This window comes from Prionailurus bengalensis, chromosome B1 (genome assembly GCF_016509475.1).
Source record: "Prionailurus bengalensis isolate Pbe53 chromosome B1, Fcat_Pben_1.1_paternal_pri, whole genome shotgun sequence".
NCBI classification, from domain to species: Eukaryota; Metazoa; Chordata; class Mammalia; order Carnivora; family Felidae; genus Prionailurus; species Prionailurus bengalensis.
In genome coordinates this window covers 77,970,217-77,992,495 of record NC_057344.1, presented here as the reverse complement: position 1 = coordinate 77,992,495, position 22,279 = coordinate 77,970,217, and the positions used below count along the sequence as shown (strand labels likewise).

The following is a 22,279-nucleotide window of genomic DNA, read 5'->3' as shown; positions in this document are numbered from 1 at the left end:
AAAGTTTTCAAATAAGATACAAAAAGAAATAGTCATAAGGTAACACTGATAAATTCAATTTCTATTTAGCAAGACACCATAAAACAGTTTATAAAGACAAGCCATGGAATTTTTCTAACACATGCAATGCACAAAGATGCAGTTTATGAGATTTTATGAGAAATGTTTTAACTCAATAAGAAAAAAGCAACAACTCAAAAGAAAAATGGAAAAAAATAACTGAACAAGATTTTTTTAAAGAGGAAATCCAGGGGTACCTGGGTGGCTCAGTTGGTTTAAGCATCCAACTCTTGATTTCAGCTCAGCTCATGATCTCAAGGTTTGTGAGTCCAAGCCCCATGTCAGGCTCTGTGTGCAGAGCCTGCTTGGGATTCTCTCTCCCTCTCTCTGCCCCTCCCCCGCTTATGCGCATGCGCTCTCTCTCTCTCTCTCTCTCTCTTTCTCTCTGTCTCAAAATAAATAAACTTAAAAAAAAAAGAGGAAATCCAGGGGCGCCTGGGTGGCGCAGTCGGTTAAGCATCCGACTTCAGCCAGGTCACGATCTCGCAGTCCGTGAGTTCGAGCCCCGCGTCAGGCTCTGGGCTGATGGCTCAGAGCCTGGAGCCTGTTTCCAATTCTGTGTCTCCCTCTCTCTCTGCCCCTCCCCCATTCATGCTCTGTCTCTCTCTGTCCCAAAAATAAATAAACGTTAAAAAAAAAATTTAAAAAGAGGAAATCCAAATGGCTAAGAAGCATATGATGAGGTTCAACCTCATGAATAATCAGAAAAATGCAAATTAAAAAATTTTAAACACTGAATCCCAACTGATTGGCACAAATTTACAATTTCAAGTGAAGAGGCTGTGAAACAATGGGACTTCATTCTCTGCAAGTGTGAATGTTAATTAGTGCCAATCTTGTAATAGTTTGGCATTATTGAGAAGTTTAAAGTATACGTAGCCCATGAGCCTGAATACTCTCTCCTTGATATATAGAGAACCTCTTGGAGACATACAACAGAAGACATGCACAGTAGCGCTGATACAGCCCTAAAGTGAAAACAACTTAAATGTCCATCAAGAATAGACTAAATGCTGCATTATGTATTCTTAAAATGGTACACCATACATTAGTGAAAATGAACAAAATACAGTAATCTGTAACAGCATGGAAAAATTTTGTAAGCAGTGTTGAGCAAAACAGGTAGGGCACTGAAACTATAGATAGTATAATATAATTTATGTAATTTTTTTAAATAGGCACCAATAATTCTCTATCAGTCTGGGTGGTAAACCTACAGAGAAAAACATGGAAATTATTACCACAAAACTGAAGCTGGTGGTTAACACTGGGGGGTGAACAAGAGTGTTCCAAATGGGAGGAGAAAAGGTGGGAGTGGGGGTAACTACTGAGTGCTGACAACATTCTATTTTATGATCTGGGTACTGCTGACACAGGTTTAACTTTATAATTATTCATCACATCATAACAGATTTCCATTTGCTCATTGCTGTCTTTCAGTCTGTCATGGTGGTTTTGACTTGCAATTCATTGTTGTCAATTTATTGTTGCTGGGCCAGTGCAGATCTTCAGGTGTGCAGGCTGCACTCATTCACCAGACCCTCCTTGCTCTGCAAACACAAACAAGGCAGAAGGCATGTGTCTGCAGTCGCTGAGCTGGAACCCGGGAGGGAGCGGGTGGTCAAGACTCCATCCCTGGGGTATAAGTAGGGAGGAGGAGGTGGGACCAATTGGGAATTAAAGCCCCAAGCTTCCCTTACATGTTCCATTATCCTATTAGACTTGCTTACAAACCACAAATTTAAAGGTAAATTACTTAGAAGTTCAAGACAATGACCAGAGAGCATTAATCCCCAAGAGCTGATCCCTTTCTAAGGGGCAGAGTCCTGCGTGACTTCAGGGTCACATGCCCATGAAGCCAGCCCAGTACCATAGGTGTATGTTTTCTGCACACCTCTACATGTATTTTATATTGTGTATGTGAATGTGTGAATGGAGGAAAGGAAACAAAACAAAACAAAACAAAACAAAACAAAACAAAACAAAACAGATGATGCTTCTATTTCTTGCTTCAAGTCCCTGAGCAGTTCAGGTCTGAACAGAAGGGAAATAAGAAGATCTGAAGTGATCATTGCATTAACATTTTAAACTGTCTACCTGACTGAAGCTTATTTACCAAAATGTTCATATATCTGAATGTAGACCTGCATGTTTAAAGGATGTTTTATAAATTAAATATTAAATATTTATAATTAAGATCATGGGCAATTAATTCCACAGCATGCTAAGCAATTTAACATAATTGTCCTTGGCTATAATCTAAATGCCAAGAACCTCCTACTCTGATTCTAGTTCCTTCCATTACACTCACTTTAACTGAAAAAAATGTAATGTTTGGTGGGGCAATTTATGAAATCTAATAAAAGTGGATATGGATAGATTAAGTTATCTAATATAGGACAATTCAGATTCCAGAAGGGAAATGGGATGGAAGGAAACCAAGTAGGTGCTTTACCTTTGATACCCTCATTTAATTCTCTCGCAGTAATAGTGAAAGGCATATACAAATGTCTCATTCCTACAAAAGAACACTGAGGTTAGGAAGGCTAAATACCCTTACCAAGGTCATCCATCTAATAAGTGGATATATATACTCCAATCAGGCAACAAACTTCTATGACCTTTCTTTGCTATCTTTTTTTCTTCTTTTCTTTAAACATTTACTGTCCATTTACTATGTGCCAAGCATGATCACAAAAATGAGTGATAAACATCCACTGGAGGCCCAAATCCTAATCCTGTGTTCTCAGAATGGTAAAGTGTGGCTATGAGCACTTGAAATGTGGCTAGTATGAATTGTGATGTGCTGTATGTTAAATTATATGCCAGATTTTAAAGAATTTGTAAGAAAAAAAAAGGAATGTAAAATATGATACTAATAATTTTTCATATTGATTACATATTAAATGATGAATTTTATATATATTAGGTTAAATTCAGTGTGTTTAAAATTTATTTCATCTCTTTCTCTTGTTTTATGTCACTACTAGCAAATCTATTTTTTTAAGTTTATTTTTTAGAGATGGGGAGGACACAGAGAGAGGGAGAGAGAGAATCTCAAGTGGAGAGCCTGACACAGGGTTTGAACTCACAAACTGTGAGATCATGACCTGAGTCAAAATCAAGAGTTGAATGCTTAACCAACTGAGCCACCCTGGCACTTCATCCAGAAAATTTAAATTATAGGTACATCTCGCATTTTATTTTTATTAACATCATTGGTCTAATGATCCCCTTTCAATCTTGCTTCAGGGTATATAAATGAATTACATGCTTATAATGCTTAAATGTTTTATTTCAAGATTATTTTGCATAAGAAATATCTGTAATCCACTGTGGAATGTATCTTCCTGCTACCATCAATATTTATAGATGATATATTCAATCTCTTGAAATTTCAGAAATTAGCTTAGCTAAAATTAGCTAAACCCTGTTGGGTTTTCCTCTTCCTGATAGAGTATATAAATGAACAGAGAAATACCTGGATTCAAGACACAGGTATTCTTGTAATGGAATAAAAAGAGCTTTTTCACATTCCTCAAATATCTCTTAGAGATTTGCTGAACACTTCTAATATCATAGGATGCATTTTTCCCAGCATGAAAATTTTTGATTGTTTAGAATTTGGTACATTAAAAATACTTTTTACATTTTCCTAAAAATGATGAGGCAAGGTGAATTTTCAGACAAAACACTTGTGTTTTTACAAAATGTCTATTAATGTGAGCAGTGGGGAATAATGCAAAAAAGCTATATTTCCTAATATATTATTATATACTTAAACAGCAATAGAAACTAATTTATAATTCATAAAAAATATGTACAGTAGTGAGAAACACCATATTTAGACCACATAGTATCAGATGGAGAAAAACTCAAAAATTACACAAATTTACACTACCCTTTAGTTCGTAACATTTTATGTACTACAAAATACTCACTTTATAAGCCCATCCTATATTGAATTACTCTGTTTTGTCATGGAGTATATCCCATGGAGTATATCCCAATTTTAGGGGCACCTGGTTGGCTCACTCAGTAGAGCATGCTACTCTTGGTCACAAGTTCAAGCCCCACTTTGGGTGTAGAGCTTACTTAAAAAAATAAAAGCTTTGAACAAAATATCCCAATTTTATATTTGAAGAGCAAAATATTCATAGATACATGTAAGACAATATGAACCTATATAAAGCAATACAATAAAATGGAATGAGAACTGGGAATCAGAAAACTAATACTTGAAATTTGAGCTACTTACATACTTTTTAATATTTAGTTTCTTCATACCAGTGATGGGAAAAGTTAGATGAACTTTGCCTGAAAATCCCATGAGAATCAAGAATACAACATATAAAAAGAAACTTACCAGTAAGGAGTGATGTGAATTATGTTATTAGTTTGTTAAAAACAAATTTATTCTATTACTTTGTTAAAACATCTATCTTTCAGTTAATGTTTTTAGTAGCCATTGTGGCAAAAAATTAATAAAAATATTTTAAATATCTTAAATTTCAGCTTTTTTCAAATAACTTTTGGAATTTCCTAGGTATAAAATAATAACTGACATTGTATCAACAAATGAAAGTATTTATGAGAAGGTACTTGATTATTACAGTAGAATTGGGGGAGGTAGGGGATCACAGAATCAAAAAGGCGGGTAGCAATGGTCTCAATGTACACAAGGCCAGCATTGTCTCCCTCTCACTGCACCTGTTGTAATATAGTGGATTCCTGAATAAAACTAAATCTGCTTAGAATGTATAGAATTTATTATTTGGGGGCAAGCAAAAGGGAGCCAAGAAGGCAGCAAAAAGGGAGCCAAGAAGAAAGTGGTTGATCCATTTTCTAAGAAAGATTGGTATAATATGAAAGCACCAGATATGTTCAATATAAGAAATATTAGGAAAACACTAGTTACCAGAACACATGGAACCAAAATCGCATCTGATGTCCTCAAGGGTCATGTTTTTAAAGTGAGCCTTGCTTATCTGCAGAATAAGGAAGTTGTATTTAGAAAATTAAAGCTAATTACTGAGGATGTCCAGGGCATCTTTCCATGGCATGGACCTTACCCACGACAAAATGTGCTTCATGGTCAAAAAAGTGCAGAACATGATTGAAGCTCATGCTGATGTCAAGACTACCGATGGTTATTTGCTTCATCTGTTTGTGTTGGTTTTACTTAAAAAACAACAACAACAACAACAACAACAACAACAACAACCAGATTTGGAAGACCTCTTATGCTCAGCACCAACAGGTCCTTCAGATTCAGAAAAAGATGACAAAAACATGACCCAAAAGTGGAGACAAATGACTTGAAAGAATTGGTCAATAAATTGATTCTAGACAGCATCAGAAAAGACATTGAAAAGACTCGTCACTTTATTTATCCACCCCATGATATCTTTGTGAGAAAAGTAAAAATGCTGAAGACTACCAAGTCTGAATTGGGAAAGCTCATGGAGCTTCACAGTGAAGGTAGTAGTTCTGGAAACACTACTGGGGATGAGGACAGTGCTCACGTTGAACGAGCTGATGGATATGAGCCACCAGTCCAAGTATCTGTTTAAAATTCAGACATTTAATGGTGACAAATTAAAAAAAAATCTTATTTGTGATGTTTAAAAAAAAAGAAGGTATGATTTTAAAAATTCTATTTTCCACTTCTAAAATGAGTTGAAAATACCTCTCTACCCTCCTCCTTTCCTATCTTCACCCGGCTTCACATACTGTCAAAAGGCAGGAACAAAGAACATGGTTTTTTCTCCTCTAGTACTGAGTGCTGTGGACTGAATTCTGTTCCTCCCAAATTCTTATGTTGAAAGCCTACCCCTCAAGGTGATGGTAGTTGGGAGATGGAGCCTTTGGCAATTAAGTTTAGATGAGGTCATGAGGGTGGGACTCTCATGCATGATGCCCCTATAAGAAGAGACCAGAGAGCTCTCTCTCTCTCTCTGAATGTGCCCTCTCAGAAAAGGCCATGTGACAAAACAGGTAGAAGGCAGCTGTTTGCAAGCCAGGAAGACAGCTCTCATCAGAACCCAACCACGTAGGTACTCTGATCTCAGGCTTTCAGCCTCCAGAACTGTGAGAAAATATTTCTGTTGTTTAAGCCACCCAGTCTATGGCATTTTGTTTTAGCAACCCAAGCTGACTAGTATCTGAATAACCTTTGATGAGCAAGTAAAGAAGCTAGAGAGTTAGCTGCACTGGTACATGGGGGAGAATTCCTTGTATTCATTGAGAGAAAATGAAATGGATGCTTATGTCCAATTAATGAAAGAAAACTATTACATTAGACTTAACTAGAAAAAAAAATTAAGTATTGCCACTAGGTTTTAAAAAGATGCAAAGGAACAAAATTGAAAGGAAATAAACTAAGTTGTTAAGCACAGCTGTGAGAGGGTGGTGGCATTAATTGACAAGTTTTTTTTTTCCAAATTGTTCTTTAAATTTTTTTTTTTTCAACGTTTATTTATTTTTGGGACAGAGAGAGACAGAGCATGAACGGGGGAGGGGCAGAGAGAGAGGGAGACACAGAATCAGAAACAGGCTCCAGGCTCTGAGCCATCAGCCCAGAGCCTGACGCGGGGCTCGAACTCGCAGACCGCGAGATCGTGACCTGGCTGAAGTCGGACGCTTAACCGACTGCGCCACCCAGGCGCCCCCCAAATTGTTCTTTAATATAGTTGTATGTATTTTTATAACTGAAAAAAAATGAAACCTAACATTTGGCTATTGATCTCAATACAAAAGGAGTCTAACAGAAAGGTTTTGTTTATTTTCAGTTATCTTCGCAGGGGACAAAAGCTATTTATAAAGCATTTTTTGAGTTCCCATATGTCTACCATTCTATTGGCTATTTTTTTTTTAAGTAGGCTTCATGCTCAGAGAGAAGCCCAATGTGGGGCTTGAACCTGCGACCCTGAGATCAAGACCTGAGCTGAGATCAAGAGTCAGATGCTTAACCGACTAAGCCACCCAGGTGCCCCTCTACTGGCTATTTTTAAAGGGTATGTGCTGCCTTCCTTAAACTCATCCATTTTATTGAGAGAAGATTCCATCACAGTAATTGATAATAATAGCATATATACAGTATTTAGACAATTTTCATTGTAATGAGTAAATGCTGAAGTAAAATCAAATAACAAATATTAAGATCTCAAAGAAAGCACTCACTCAGAGCTGACCAACATGGAGAGCAGGAAAATATAATGATTACTAGAAATTCATGAAGTAGAAAGTAATGCACTATAAAGAAAACCAATTAAGCCTAAAGTTGTTTCTTTAAAAAAATAAATAAATAAAGTTGACAGACATTCAGCACAACTGACCCAATAGAAAAAGGAAGGAAAGGAGGGAGAGAGAGAAAACCTAAATAATTAATATAGAAAATTAAAAAGGAGACATCAGTACAAATGTTATTATGGACAACTTTGTGGCAATACTTTTGACAACTTGGACATATTACTATAAACATAACTTATAAAAACTGGCAGAAGATTAAAATAATTTCATCAGTTCCAATCTTATTAAAGACATTTAATCTATGATTTTAAAATCCCATATAAAGAAATCTCCAGGCCAAGTGGCATCATTAGTGATTTCCCCCCAACATTTAAGAAAAAAAAAAGCACAATCTTACACAAAGTCTTCCAGACAAATGAACAAAAAGTGGGAATAGTTTTCAACTTATTGTATAATGTTCATTACCTCAACACCAAATCCTGACAGGAACATTATAAACAAGGAAAATTGCAGGTCATTTCTCTTTTCAAAATAAGTTTAAATATCCCCAACAGAATATTAGCAAATTAAATTCAAGTTTGGTTTATTCCAAGGTTGAAGATTAGCTTCACATCTGAACATCAATGAGCATAATTCACTACATCAAGAGAACAAAGGAGAGAAATCATATAATCATCTTGAGATAAAAATAAAATCATCTGATAAAACTCAACATTGACTCATGATGAAACCTCTTCACTAAGTAGGAACTTCTTTAATATAGACAGGCTTTGACAAATACTATACATTATACTTAATGCTAATATATATAATAATTCCTTCTGAGATAGAAAATGAGAAAGCTGTTCACCATTTCTGTGTTACATTATTCAGGGGGGCTAACAAATGCAATAAGGTAAGAAGAAATAAATAAAAGACCCAGAAGAGGAAGAAAAGAACATAAACTGTCATCATTCATGGACAGCATGATTATATACTTAGAAAATCTAGAAGGATCAACAGATATACCAGACTAACTACTAGAAATTATGTTAATTTATAAAGTCTATAAAATGTAAGGTCCATATAAAAAGATTAACTGTATTTCTAGGTTGCAGAAAGTGGGGAAGGGCTGAAATAAAATTTTAAATAGCATTTAAAATAGCATCAAAAACATTAAATGCACGGAAATAAATCTTTTAAAAATGCAGAAAACTATAAAATATTATTGAGACTTTATAAAGCCCTAAATAAAAGGAAGACATATCATGTCCATCTGCAGTTCCTTTGGAAAATTTGTAAGTTTTTTTGCAATTCTTTTTTTTTTAATGAAATTTATTGACAAATTGGTTTCCATACAACACCCAGTGCTCATCCCAAAAGGTGCCCTCCTCAATACCCATCACCCACCCTCTCCTCCCTCCCACCCCCCATCAACCCTCAGTTTGTTCTCAGTTTTTAACAGTCTCTTATGCTTTGGCTCTCTCCTATTCTAACCTATTTTTTTTTCCTTCCCCTCCCCCATGGGTTCCTGTTAAGTTTCTCAGGATCCACATAAGAGTGAAACCATATGGTATCTGTCTTTCTCTGTATGGCTTATTTCACTTAGCATCACACTCTCCAGTTCCATCCACGTTGCTACAAAAGGCCATATTTCATTTTTTCTCATTGCCACGTAGTATTCCATTGTGTATATAAACCACAATTTCTTTATCCATTCATCAGTGGATGGACATTTAGGCTCTTTCCATAATTTGGCTATTGTTGAGAGTGCTGCTATGAACATTGGCGTAAAAGTGGCCCTATGCATCAGCACTCCTGTATCCCTTGGATAAATTCCTAGCAGTGCTATTGCTGGGTCATAGGGTAGGTCTATTTTTAATTTTCTGAGGAACCTCCACACTGCTTTCCAGAGTGGCTGCACCAATTTGCATTCCCACCAACAGTGCAAGAGGGTTCCCGTTTCTCCACATCCTCGCCAGCATCTATAGTCTCCTGATTTGTTCATTTTGGCCACTCTGACTGGCGTGAGGTGATACCTGAGTGTGGTTTTGATTTGTATTTCCCTGATAAGGAGCGACGCTGAACATCTTTTCATGTCCCTGTTGGCCATCCGGATGTCTTCTTTAGAGAAGTGTCTATTCATGTTTTCTGCCCATTTCTTCACTGGGTTATTTGTTTTTCGGGTGTGGAGTTTGGTGAGCTCTTGATAGATTTTGGATACTAGCCCTTTGTCCGATATGTCATTTGCGAATATTTTTTCCCATTCCGTTAGTTGCCTTTTAGTTTTGTTGGTTGTTTCCTTTGCTGTGCAGAAGCTTTTTATCTTCATAAGGTCCCAGTAATTCACTTTTGCTTTTAATTCCCTTGCCTTTGGGGATGTGTCGAGTAAGAGATTGCTACGGCTGAGGTCAGAGAGGTCTTTTCCTGCTTTCTCCTCTAAGGTTTTGATGGTTTCCTGTCTCACATTCAGGTCCTTTATCCATTTTGAGTTTATTTTTGTGAATGGTGTGAGAAAGTGGTCTAGTTTCAACCTTCTGCATGTTGCTGTCCAGTTCTCCCAGCACCATTTGTTAAAGAGGCTGTCTTTTTTCCATTGGATGTTCTTTCCTGCTTTGTCAAAGATGAGTTGGCCATACGATTGTGGGTCTAGTTCTGGGGTTTCTATTCTATTCCATTGGTCTATGCGTCTGTTTTTGTGCCAATACCATGCTGTCTTGATGATGACAGCTTTGTAGTAGAGGCTAAAGTCTGGGATTGTGATGCCTCCTGCTTTGGTCTTCTTCTTCAAAATTCCTTTGGCTATTCGGGGCCTTTTGTGGTTCCATATGAATTTTAGGATTGCTTGTTCTAGTTTCGAGAAGAATGCTGGTGCAATTTTGATTGGGATTGCATTGAATGTGTAGATAGCTTTGGGTAGTATTGACATTTTGACAATATTTATTTTTCCAATCCATGAGCAGGGAATGTCTTTCCATTTCTTTAAATCTTCTTCAATTTCCTTCAGAAGCTTTCTATAGTTTTCAGCATACAGATCCTTTACATCTTTGGTTAGATTTATTCCTAGGTATTTTATGCTTCTTGGTGCAATTGTGAATGGGATCAGTTTCTTTATTTGTCTTTCTGTTGCTTCATTGTTAGTGTATAAGAATGCAACTGATTTCTGTACATTGATTTTGTATCCTGCAACTTTGCTGAATTCCTGTATCAGTTCTAGCAGACTTTTGGGGGAGTCTATCGGATTTTCCATGTATAGTATCATGTCATCTGCAAAAAGCGAAAGCTTGACTTCATCTTTGCCAATTTTGATGCCTTTGATTTCCTTTTGTTGTCTGATTGCTGATGCTAGAACTTCCAGCACTATTTTAAACAGCAGCGGTGAGAGTGGGCATCCTTGTCGTGTTCCTGATCTCAGGGAAAAAGCTCTCAGTTTTTCCCCATTGAGGATGATGTTAGCTGTGGGCTTTTCATAAATGGCTTTTATGATCTTTAAGTATGTTCCTTCTATCCCGACTTTCTCAAGGGTTTTTATTAAGAAAGGGTGCTGGATTTTGTCAAAGGCCTTTTCTGCATCGATTGACAGGATCAAATGGTTCTTCTCTTTTTTTTTGTTAATGTGATGTATCACGTTGATTGATTTGCGAATGTTGAACCAGCCCTGCATCCCAGGAATGAATCCCACTTGATCATGGTGAATAATTCTTTTTATATGCTGTTGAATTCGATTTGCTAGTATCTTATTGAGAATTTTTGCATCCATATTCATCAGGGATATTGGCCTGTAGTTCTCTTTTTTGACTGGGTCTCTGTCTGGTTTAGGAATCAAAGTAATACTGGCTTCATAGAATGAGTCTGGAAGTTTTCCTTCCCTTTCTATTTCTTGGAATAGCTTGAGAAGGATAGGTATTATCTCTGCTTTAAACGTCTGGTAGAACTCCCCTGGGAAGCCATCTGGTCCTGGACTCTTATTTGTTGGGAGATTTTTGATAACCGATTCAATTTCTTCGCTGGTTATGGGTCTGTTCAAGCTTTCTATTTCCTCCTGATTGAGTTTTGGAAGAGTGTGGGTGTTCAGGAATTTGTCCATTTCTTCCAGGTTGTCCAATTTGTTGGCATATAATTTTTCATAGTATTCCCTGATAATTGTTTGTATCTCTGAGGGATTGGTTGTAATCATTCCATTTTCATTCATGATTTTATCTATTTGGGTCATCTCCCTTTTCTTTTTGAGAAGCCTGGCTAGAGGTTTGTCAATTTTGTTTATTTTTTCAAAAAACCAACTCTTGGTTTCGTTGATCTGCTCTACAGTTTTTTTAGATTCTATATTGTTTATTTCTGCTCTGATCTTTATTATTTCTCTTCTTCTGCTGGGTTTAGGCTGCCTTTGCTGTTCTGCTTCTATTTCCTTTAGGTGTGCTGTTAGATTTTGTATTTGGGATTTTTCTTGTTTCTTGAGATAGGCCTGGATTGCAATGTATTTTCCTCTCAGGACTGCCTTTGCTGCGTCCCAAAGCGTTTGGATTGTTGTATTTTCATTTTCGTTTGTTTCCATATATCTTTTAATTTCTTCTCTAATTGCCTGGTTGACCCACTCATTCGTTAGTAGGGTGTTCTTTAACCTCCATGCTTTTGGAGGTTTTCCAGACTTTTTTCTGTGGTTGATTTCAAGCTTCATAGCATTGTGGTCTGAAAGTAAGCATGGTATAATTTCAATTCTTGTAAACTTATGAAGGGCTGTTTTGTGACCCAGTATATGATCTATCTTGGAGAATGTTCCATGTGCACTCGAGAAGAAAGTATATTCTGTTGCTTTGGGATGCAGAGTTCTAAATATATCTGTCAAGTCCATCTGATCCAATGTCTCATTCAGGGCCCTTGTTTCTTTATTGACCGTGTGTCTAGATGATCTATCCATTTCTGTAAGTGGGGTGTTAAAGTCCCCTGCAATGACCACATTCTTCTCAATAAGGTTGCTTATGTTTATGAGTAATTGTTTTATATATTTGGGGGCTCCGGTATTCGGCGCATAGACATTGATAATTGTTAGCTCTTCCTGATGGATAGACCCTGTAACTATTATATAATGTCCTTCTTCATCTCTTGTTACAGCCTTTAATTTAAAGTCTAGTTTGTCTGATATAAGTATGGCTACTCCAGCTTTCTTTTGGCTTCCAGTCGCATGATAAATAGTTCTCCATCCCCTCACTCTCAATCTAAAGGTGTCCTCAGGTCTAAAATGAGTCTCTTGTAGACAGCAAATAGATGGGTCTTGTTTTTTTATCCATTCTGATACCCTATGTCTTTTGGTTGGCGCATTTAATCCATTTACATTCAGTGTTATTATAGAAAGATACGGGTTTAGAGTCATTGTGATGTCTGTATGTTTTACGCTTGTAGTGACGTCTCTGGGACTTTGTCTCACAGGGTCCCCCTTAGGATCTCTTGTAGGGCTGGTTTAGTGGTGACAAATTCCTTCAGTTTTTGTTTGTTTGGGAAGACCTTTATCTCTCCTTCTATTCTAAATGACAGACTTGCTGGATAAAGGATTCCTTGGCTGCATATTTTTTCTGTCTAGCACCCTGAAAATCTCGTGCCAATTCTTTCTGGCCTGCCAAGTTTCAAAAGAGAGATCAGTCACGAGTCTTATAGGTCTCCCTTTATATGTGAGGGCACGTTTACCCCTTGCTGCTTTCAGAATTTTCTCTTTATCCTTGTATTTTGCCAGTTTCACTATGATATGTCGTGCAGAAGATCGATTCAAGTTACGTCTGAAGGGAGTTCTCTGTGCCTCTTGGATTTCAATGCCTTTTTCCTTCCCCAGTTCAGGGAAGTTCTCAGCTATTATTTCTTCAAGTACCCCTTCAGCACCTTTCCCTCTTTCTTCCTCCTCTGGGATACCAATTATGCGTATATTATTTCTTTTTAGTGTATCACTTAGTTCTCTAATTTTCCCCTCATACTCCTGGATTTTTTTATCTCTTTTTCTCAGCTTCCTCTTTTTCCATAACTTTATCTTCTAGTTCACCTATTCTCTCCTCTGCCTCTTCAAGCCGAGCCGTGGTGGTTTCCATTTTGTTATGCATTTCGTTTAAAGCGTTTTTCAGCTCCTCGTGACTGTTCCTTAGTCCCTTGATTCTGTAGCAAGAGATTCTCTGCTGTCCTGTATACTGTTTTCAAGCCCAGCGATTAATTTTATGACTATTATTCTAAATTCACTTTCTGTTATATTATTTAAATCCTTGTTGATCAGCTCATTAGCTGTTGTTATTTCCTGGAGATTCTTCTGAGGGGAATTCTTCCGCTTGGTCATTTTGGATAGTCCCTGGCGTGGTGAGGACCTGCAGGGCACTTCCCCTGTGCTGTGGTGTATAACTGGAGTTGGTGGGCGGGGCCACAGTCAGACCTGATGTCTGCCCCCAGCCCACTGCTGGGGCCACAGTCAGACTGGTGTGTGCCTTCTCTTCCCCTCTCCTAGGGGTGGGATTCACTGTGGGGTGGTGTGGCTCGTCTGGGCTACTTGCACCCTGCCAGGCTTGTGATGCTGGGGATCTGGCGTATTAGCTGGGGTGGGTAGGCAAGGTGCACGGGGGCAGGAGGGGCAGGCTTAGATCGCTTCTCCTTAGGTGATCCACTTCAGGAGGGGCCCTGTGGCAGCGGGAGGGAGTCAGATCCGCTGCCGGAGGTTTGGCTCCGCCGAAGCACACAGTTGGGTGTTTGCGCGGAGCGAGCAAGTTCCCTGGCAGGAACCGGTTCTCTTTGGGATTTTGGCTGGGGGATGGGCGGGGGAGATGGCGCTGGCGAGCGCCTTTGTTCCCCACCAAACTGAGCTCTGTCGTCCGGGGGCTCAGCAGCTCTCCCTCCCTTTGTCCTCCAGCCTTCCCGCTTTCCGAGCAGAGCTGTTAACTTAAGACCTTCCAGATGCTAAGTCGCGCTTGTTGTGGGAACACAGTCCGTCAGGCCCCTCCACTTTTGCAAGCCAGACTCGGGGGCTCTGCTTGGCCGGTGAGCCGCCCCTCCGCCCCGGCTCCCTCCCGCCAGTCCGTGGACCGCGCACCGCCTCGCCGCCCTTCCTACCCTCTTCAGTGGGCCTCTCGTCTGCGCTTGGCTCCAGCGACTCCGTTCTGCTAATCCTCTGGCGGTTTTCTGGGTTATTTAGGCAGGTGTAGGTGGAATCTAAGTGATCAGCAGGACGTGCAGTGAGCCCAGCGTCCTCCTAAGCCACCATCTTGCCTATTTATTCTGCAATTCTTGATATCTACCTGGGGACAGGCAAATCTAAACAAACATCCTCTTTTTATAAAATAATGACAATTATGGCATAGCTTGTGAGATTACAGTTAAAAAAAGACAAAACTGGAATAGTGGACAATGAGAGTAAGAAATTCAAGATTGGGGGAGAGCAAACCTGCAGCATTTCATTTTATTGCCTCAAAGAGGGTAATATTTTTGTTCAATTTTGCCATATTTAAATCAATATCATTTGTTTATCAAAGACACCCTTAAAGAAAGTGAAAAGACCAGTCACAATACAATGAAAGATTAGTATCAAGAATTTAATAACACTCCAAATCTAGGAATCTAGGGTGGAAGCAAAGAGACAGGATTTGACAAGGGCAAATAAGTAGATATCAGTTGCTATCAATATTATTAAATAAATGAAATAAAAGAGGGCAACTCATGAACAAGTGATGAGAATGCATCATGACAAAAAATTAATCTATTAATCTAATTCTGGATTCCTGAGATCTAATATGAGTGTGTGTGTATATATATATATATATATATATATATATACACGTGTGTATATATATATGTGTGTGTGTGTGTGTGTGTGTGTATATATCTATATATCTATATATGATTGATTGAAAGGAAAAGGGACAGAAGTGATACAAATTTTTTGTTGCTTGTTTGTTTTAACTAGGAGAGTTGTAAGCTACCAGGAATAGGTATGAGCCCTAAAAACAAACTACTCTAAATAATAAAAACCTTGTGGAATCAGACTTTCTTATATTTTCTGGTTTTACTATTTTTATGCTTTCCTGCTCGTTCAGCCAGGTTTTTAATCTTATCTTTTAATATTTAACTAGCATTTTTAGGTGTTCTGTACCCAAAAGTCTTTCCTCACATAGTTGTTCACCATGTTCTCAGAAACACATATGCACACACACATACACACAAACACACGCACACACACATATAGAGCTGTATTTTTTTCAGCTTTATTTTTTATTCAAAATGAAAACAGCATATTTAAGCTCCATGGGTGGAACTATTTATTCTAATAAATTAGATAAATTTCTTCATTAAATAGAAAAAAATAAATATGCAAATTGGTACCACTCTTAGAAAATAAAATGGTATCTTCACTCATAGTGAGTACTTCCTATGTGCCAAGAATGATTCTGGATCCAAGGGATTTAGTTGTGAATAAATCAGTCAATACTATCCGTCTTCATGGATTTTATATATTGTATCAGGAGGAGGCAGACAAAGTCAGATAAATGAAAGAAGCAACATGTCCTGAGATCTCAAATGCTAGAGGTCAAAGTAAAGCAAGTGGCCTAACAGGGCTGGCAAGTATGGTTGCTGCTATAATAAACTGGCCAGGAATGGCCTTACTGGTAAGGAGGCATTTGGACAATGCCCAGAAGTGGCCAAAAGGTGATGCCTATGATATCTAAGGAAAGGAGCTTTCTAGACAAAGAGAACAACACCTACGGAGTTCCTGAGTTGGACATGTTAGGTTTGAAATGCCTGTTAAAAATTCAGGTAGATATGCTGATTACGCAGTTGAATGTGAGATGGAGTTCAAGAGAATAACCAGGCTGGAGATATGTTTGGAGTCATCAGCACATAAATGATATTTAAAGCCACAGCTTGGATAAAATTATCAAGGGAATGAGTGTAGCTAGAGAAGAAATTCAAAAATTTAATGCCAGGCCTCTATTTTCACTAGGGTCCCAAGACTCTTAGTGGGATTTAAAAATATTGTTAGAGTTTAGAAGGTGATCTGGTGAATAGTAGTGCTCTTCAATGTCAGGTTTTGGAAATATTTCAAAGCTATAACTATTAGAGAATATATGTAGTATGATGGAAAGCAAAATCATTTAAGGAAAAGGGCTCAAGGAATGCAGAAGCCAATGAGTCAGAGAGCTTATTTATTTAGACACCCACATCCACAAGGGCCCAGGGTCTAAATTCTTTAAGATATGAGAAAATGGATGCAAATCAATAGATTACTGTAAGAAGAAGAGATAATGGAGGATATCATTTGATGACATGGGATTCAAAGATGGATTCATGTTAGAGAATAGGAAGCGACAATGGTCTGGAAACAGCATAAGGAATAAGGTCACTACTCCATCTCCAATCCCAGACAGGCGAGGTGTGGGAGAGAGAACCATCACCACTTGAGACAACAGCAGAGAAAGAAATGTCCTCAGGGCTAGGGACAGAGCACGGATTTTAGTGAGACCAAGAGCTGAAGGGAACACTTAGCAGAAGAGAAAGATTTAGGGCTTTTGCTGGTTACTGGCTATGATTTCAGGGAGGACAATAAACAGTTTCTAGGAGCAAAAAGGATAAGGGATAAGGTCGCAAAAGAAGGCATACAGAATTAGAGAGAAAGGGAGTGGGACTTTGGTGATAAGAGGCAACCTGGAAGTCCTAGGTGTCTTGTGGACACTGATGTCGACAGAGTTAAAGGTCATACTTAATGAGATTCATCCCAAGGGTCCCCAGGGTGTGAACTTACCAAGTAGGGTAAGGTAAGAAATCTTGCTAAGAGCAAAGGCTGGGGTTGGTCCACTTCTCTCCAATCAATGATTATGTACAGAGATTTTAATATCTGAGAAGCAACCCTACAGGTAAGGGAAATATTCTAACCTTTTGTTCTTTTCATTGAAGATAGTTTCATTCTTTCCTTGAAGTTTACAGATGACGAAACTAAAGCCCAGAGAACTGGGGTACCTCCTACCATGGGCCTATTCCCTTAGAATCATAAAGATGGAGGTAAAGCTCTGAAATGACTGGTGAAAGGGGTGCTTTAAGAATATCAATTTCAGTGTGACCTACCAAATTCATTGAAATAGCAAGCAAACAGGCAGATTCAAGGTCTAGAGCAGGATCCTAGCAATGATAACGACAAAAATAGTTGAATTCAGGAAAGGTCACAGTGATTGTGTTTATACATTAACAATAAAACTCACTTCCTGAGTTCCATGCTGTGATAGGGTTGAGTGTGTGGTTAAGAGGTAGGTCTTGTGCTTCTAGTAATAAATCCTTTAGGATATATGCTTTACTATTTATGTCTAGGGAACTGAAATTAATAGTCACAGCTCAATTTTATTAAGCACCAGGATGTATGGTATACATGTTATAAACATAATCTAAAAATTTTGAGGTTGGTATTGCTATTATTCCCCATGTAATCAATGAGGAAACTGACTCATAGAGTGATTAAGTCACTTGGATGAGGTTTCCAACTAGAAACTGGCAGAGCCAGAATTCTAATCTCATTAGAATGACTAGAACAACTTCAGTGCCTTCACTACTGTGCTATCCCATAGCCCCCTTACCTGCAGTTTCACTTTCTATGGTTTCAGTTACCCACAGTCAACCAAGATCCAGAAGCAGATGATCCTCCTTCTGAAACACTGTCAGAAGGTAAATAGAAGCCTAATGCTGTCATAATGTCTGTGTCATTCACCTCACTTCATCTCATCAATAGACATTTTGTCATTTCACATCATCATGGGAAGAAGGTGGGTGTAGTACAATAAAATATTTTGAGAGACAGACCACATCCATGTAACTTTTATTACAGTATATTCTTATAACTGTTCTATTTTATTATTAGTTATTGCTGATCTCTTACTGGGCCTAATTTATAAATTAAACTTTACCATAGGTACGTGTGTATAGGAACATACATAATATATATAGGGTTCGGTACTATCTCAAGTTTCAGGCACCCACTGAGGGTCTTGGAATGTATTCCCCATAGATAAAGGGGGACTATTGTACCACTTTAAAAGGCAAGGCTTCAAGTAGTATAAAGTATATATATTTCTATATATATAACATATAATTATTATGTGTCATACATAATAATATATGTAAGTCAAATGAATAGAAATCTTGACTTTGTCTTAACTCCCATGTTCTAATTTCCTTTCCTTTTTCCTTTAATAAGAATAATTTAAAGGAAGGAAAAAATAAGATAAAAACGGAGAGGGAGGCAAGCCATAAGAGACTCTTAAATACAGAGAACAAACTGAGGGTTGCTGGAGCAGAGGTGGTGGGCGGGGCGGGGGCAGAGATGGGTTAAATCGGTAAGGGGTATTAAGGAGGGCACTTTTACGGAGGAGCACTGGGTGTCATATGTAAGAGATGAATCACTGGGTTCTACTCCTGAAGCCAACACTGTACTGGACGTTAACCAACTTGAATTTAAATTAAAAAAAAAATTATTTATTTATTCTAAAAAAGAATTGGGCAATTTTAATTTAAGAGCCCAGTAAATTATCATATACCTCTGAGAAAACCGCAAGATCTGCATTCTCCACAATTTAAGCTACACCCTTTTATTAAAGAGACCTCAGCAAATGTTTCAGACATTCAGTGAAGCTGTAACTTACTAAACAGTGTTAATACTGATGTCCAGAAAAAGCTTTGTTGGACAAATTTGTAGACTAAAGCTGTAACATGAACTAAAAAATTAACATGAATTTTAAAAAGTATTCATAAAGTATTGATTATTTTTCACCCAAGACACAAAGCCAGGATCACACCTAGGTCACACCTAAAAAAAAAAAAATCAACATTTTTCACACTTCTCTGATAGTTAAGTAAGTCCTGGCCACAAACTTTCAGATATTTCTGACCTTACCAAAAAAAAAATAAATAAAAAAAAAATAATAATAATAATAATAAAATTGCTATTATAAAAGAGTTGTTTGGCTGAAAACAAAGCAAAATAAAACAAAAATTCATATAAAACAAAGCACTGGTGAAATTTCCACTCTTATTTTATTAAAAATACATTTCATTTTAAGGAAAAAAGAAGAGCTACACTGTAGCATTTGGAAATAATATTTTATTGAAAATTTTTATACTTTCAGCATGTTTAACCTTCCAACTCCCCATGAAGTTATATGAGTATTGAGAGACTTATATCATAAAACTAATAATCTGCCCAACAATTTGCTTTTAAAGCATATAAATGAAATGCATAACATTTTACTTATTTTTATGCTATCTCTGCAGTCTACACATAATCAGTGTAAACCAGAACCATAAAAGAAAAGTGTCCAGTGCCCTTTTTTTGCAGGTATATATTCATTGTTGTTTTTGTATTTTATTTCCCCAAATTCATCTTTTTCTTTTAGCCTATAATGCTAAAAGAGATACACAGATACATATAGAAAAATATTCCATTTGGGTGGCTTCTTTTAATTTGTCTTCATTCATTCATTCATTCATTCAACAAATGTTTATTAATGCCTAATATGTGCCAGTCACTGTGATAAGACAAGGAGCCTTCATCTCCCATGAGGTTATTATGGATCTATTAGTAAATATTCCAAATGTGTCAGCAGAACATTTTTGCATGGACAGAACCTTTAGAAAACCTCAAAGCACATCCTGTAGGTGACTGCCCATTCTGCAGGCCTTTGACTCAAAATTTCATAATAATCTGTAGCTAGTAATTGAGATTCTCTCAATAAACATTTTAGAAAGATTTTGTCTTTTCTTTAGCACTAAAAAAAAAAAAAACAGTGGTCAAACTCCTATGGCGTAAGTTTCATGTAGATGGAAAAAGACTTAAATTTCTACATTCAGAGTAAAGCCATGAGAATTACTGAACCCTTCAATGAACTAAGAAGAGGTGGCTCTAAAAAGGGAAAAAACATATGATTTATCTGAGTTTGATGGTATTTGAAAACAGATTTTTATCAATGCTTAGTATGATTCTGAATAAACGCTAAATATCATAGAACTTTCACTTATAAGGTAGTTAAGGGCTGCAAAACCTCAGCCTTCATAGTTATCAGATTTCAAGATTATACTATTTCACCTATTAGATCCTATGCTTTATGAAGAATTTTTGACAGCATTTACTTCTTCATATACATATTCTAGACTCAGTTGAGATCCACACATTGTTTACACTACCTGGGACCTCAAACTACCTGATCAAGCCTTAAAAGAATTTAAGCTATGGATCAATTCAACATTCAAAAATTTTAAACAGATGTGTGTTCGACTTTAAACAGCATGTGTTCAAGATTCTGACATTATATTCACAAATATTAAAAGTATTGGTGAATATTGGTTGGATTAATGAAAATGTGGTGCTTGAGCCTCCATTTGATGCTTGAATTCCTTATAATAATCAAAGTAGAGAAATGCTGGCAAAATTGTAGTTGGATAAAGGAAATTTTATGCAAGAATGTCTTAAGAATGCAAGGAGAAGCTTCTTCTGCAAATTTTCAAAATCAATCAAAGTCCCACTCTACAAGAAGAGTTTTCTCTTAATGACAGCCTGAAGCTCAAGAACATGAGTAACAAGTTTAAAAAGAGGAAAACTACAAAACAGTTTCTTTGGATCAATAGCCCCCTAGGTCTGTCTTTAAGCAAGTCACCAAGTTCCAGAGAGTTAGCTTTTCAATCACCCTTAAGGGACTTTAAAGAATCATCTATATTTTCTTTTGAAGAATTGTGTATTCTTTTAAAACAACAATAACTCAAGGATAGAGAATTTATTTTTTTTTTATTTAAAAAAAAATTTTTTTTCAACGTTTATTTATTTTTGGGACAGAGAGAGACAGAGCATGAACGGGGGAGGGTCAGAGAGAGAGGGAGACACAGAATCGGAAACAGCCTCCAGGCTCTGAGCCATCAGCCCAGAGCCCGACGCGGGGCTCGAACTCACGGACCGCAAGATCGTGACCTGGCTGAAGTCGGACGCTTAACCGACTGCGCCACCCAGGCGCCCCAAGGATAGAGGAATTTATAAAAGTATAAGAAATTTATGCTTATAATTTCCTAAAACCTTCAATATTCACACACATTAAAAACATCCAATCTGGGGTGCCTGAGTGGCTCAGTCAGTTCAGCATCCGACTTCAGCCTAGGTCATGATCTCGCCATTCCTGAGTTCAAGCCCCGCGTCAGACTCTGTGCTGACAGCTCAGAGCCTGAAGCCTGTTTTGGATTCTGTGCCTCTCTCTCTCTGCCCTTCCCCTACTCATTCTCTTTCTTTCTCTCTCTCTCTCTCTCTCAAAAATACAGAAACATTAAAAAAATCCAATCTCTCAAGTTCAAATAAAAGAGCTGAAAATGAATTATTAGTATTTGTTTCTGAAATCTCTTTAAATTTTGACACAGTATTTAAAGGAAATACTAGCTGTTTGACACTACATTTTAAATGAATGTGAAATAATGAAAGTCACTGCGTTATTATTAACACTTACAAATGAGACTCACCATGTTCTTTCGGAAGTCCCATGGAAGAGGTGGTCATGGGTTGTAAGGGCAAGCCAAAGTTGATGGGGACAGCATATGGTGAGACCAACAATCTGTTTCCAGAATGTAAAGATAAAGCCTTGAGTGATTTCTAATCCCTATTTTGTAATACAAACGCTCAAGAACAATGTTATAATATTAGATGCTAATCACAGAGAAAAAAACCACTTGTCTCCTATCAGTAGAGACTATGCATGTTGGACCCTCAGCATTCTGCAGAGTTAGAAGCATGCAGTAGGCCCTCTATAAATATTATTGAAAATATATATTTATATGTAATTATGTTATTACATATAAATATATAATATTTATTGAATTAAGACAAAAATAATACCAAATTTTGCTGGCTCTGAGCATGGATAACAAACAGGAACATTTGCTTTCTGAATGAAAACAAAACTCAGAAAAGTGAACAAACATCATATCTATTTATTCTCTCTTTCACAAGAGATTTTAA

The 22,279-nt window shown here is 37.3% G+C and overlaps 1 protein-coding gene and 1 pseudogene across 1 annotated transcript in view; one reads left to right on the top strand and one right to left on the bottom strand.

Annotated features, from left to right (window-relative positions):
* The window catches only part of IQCM (IQ motif containing M), a 474,138-nt gene that overhangs the window by 312,902 nt on the left and 138,957 nt on the right, over window positions 1-22,279 (bottom strand). Inside the window, exon 7 of the mRNA XM_043567775.1 lies at window positions 21,784-21,875. Within this exon, the coding sequence (XP_043423710.1) occupies window positions 21,784-21,875 (92 nt within the window). The remainder of the gene's footprint in view (window positions 1-21,783; window positions 21,876-22,279) is intronic.
* Window positions 4,866-5,699, top strand: LOC122475699 (annotated as a pseudogene).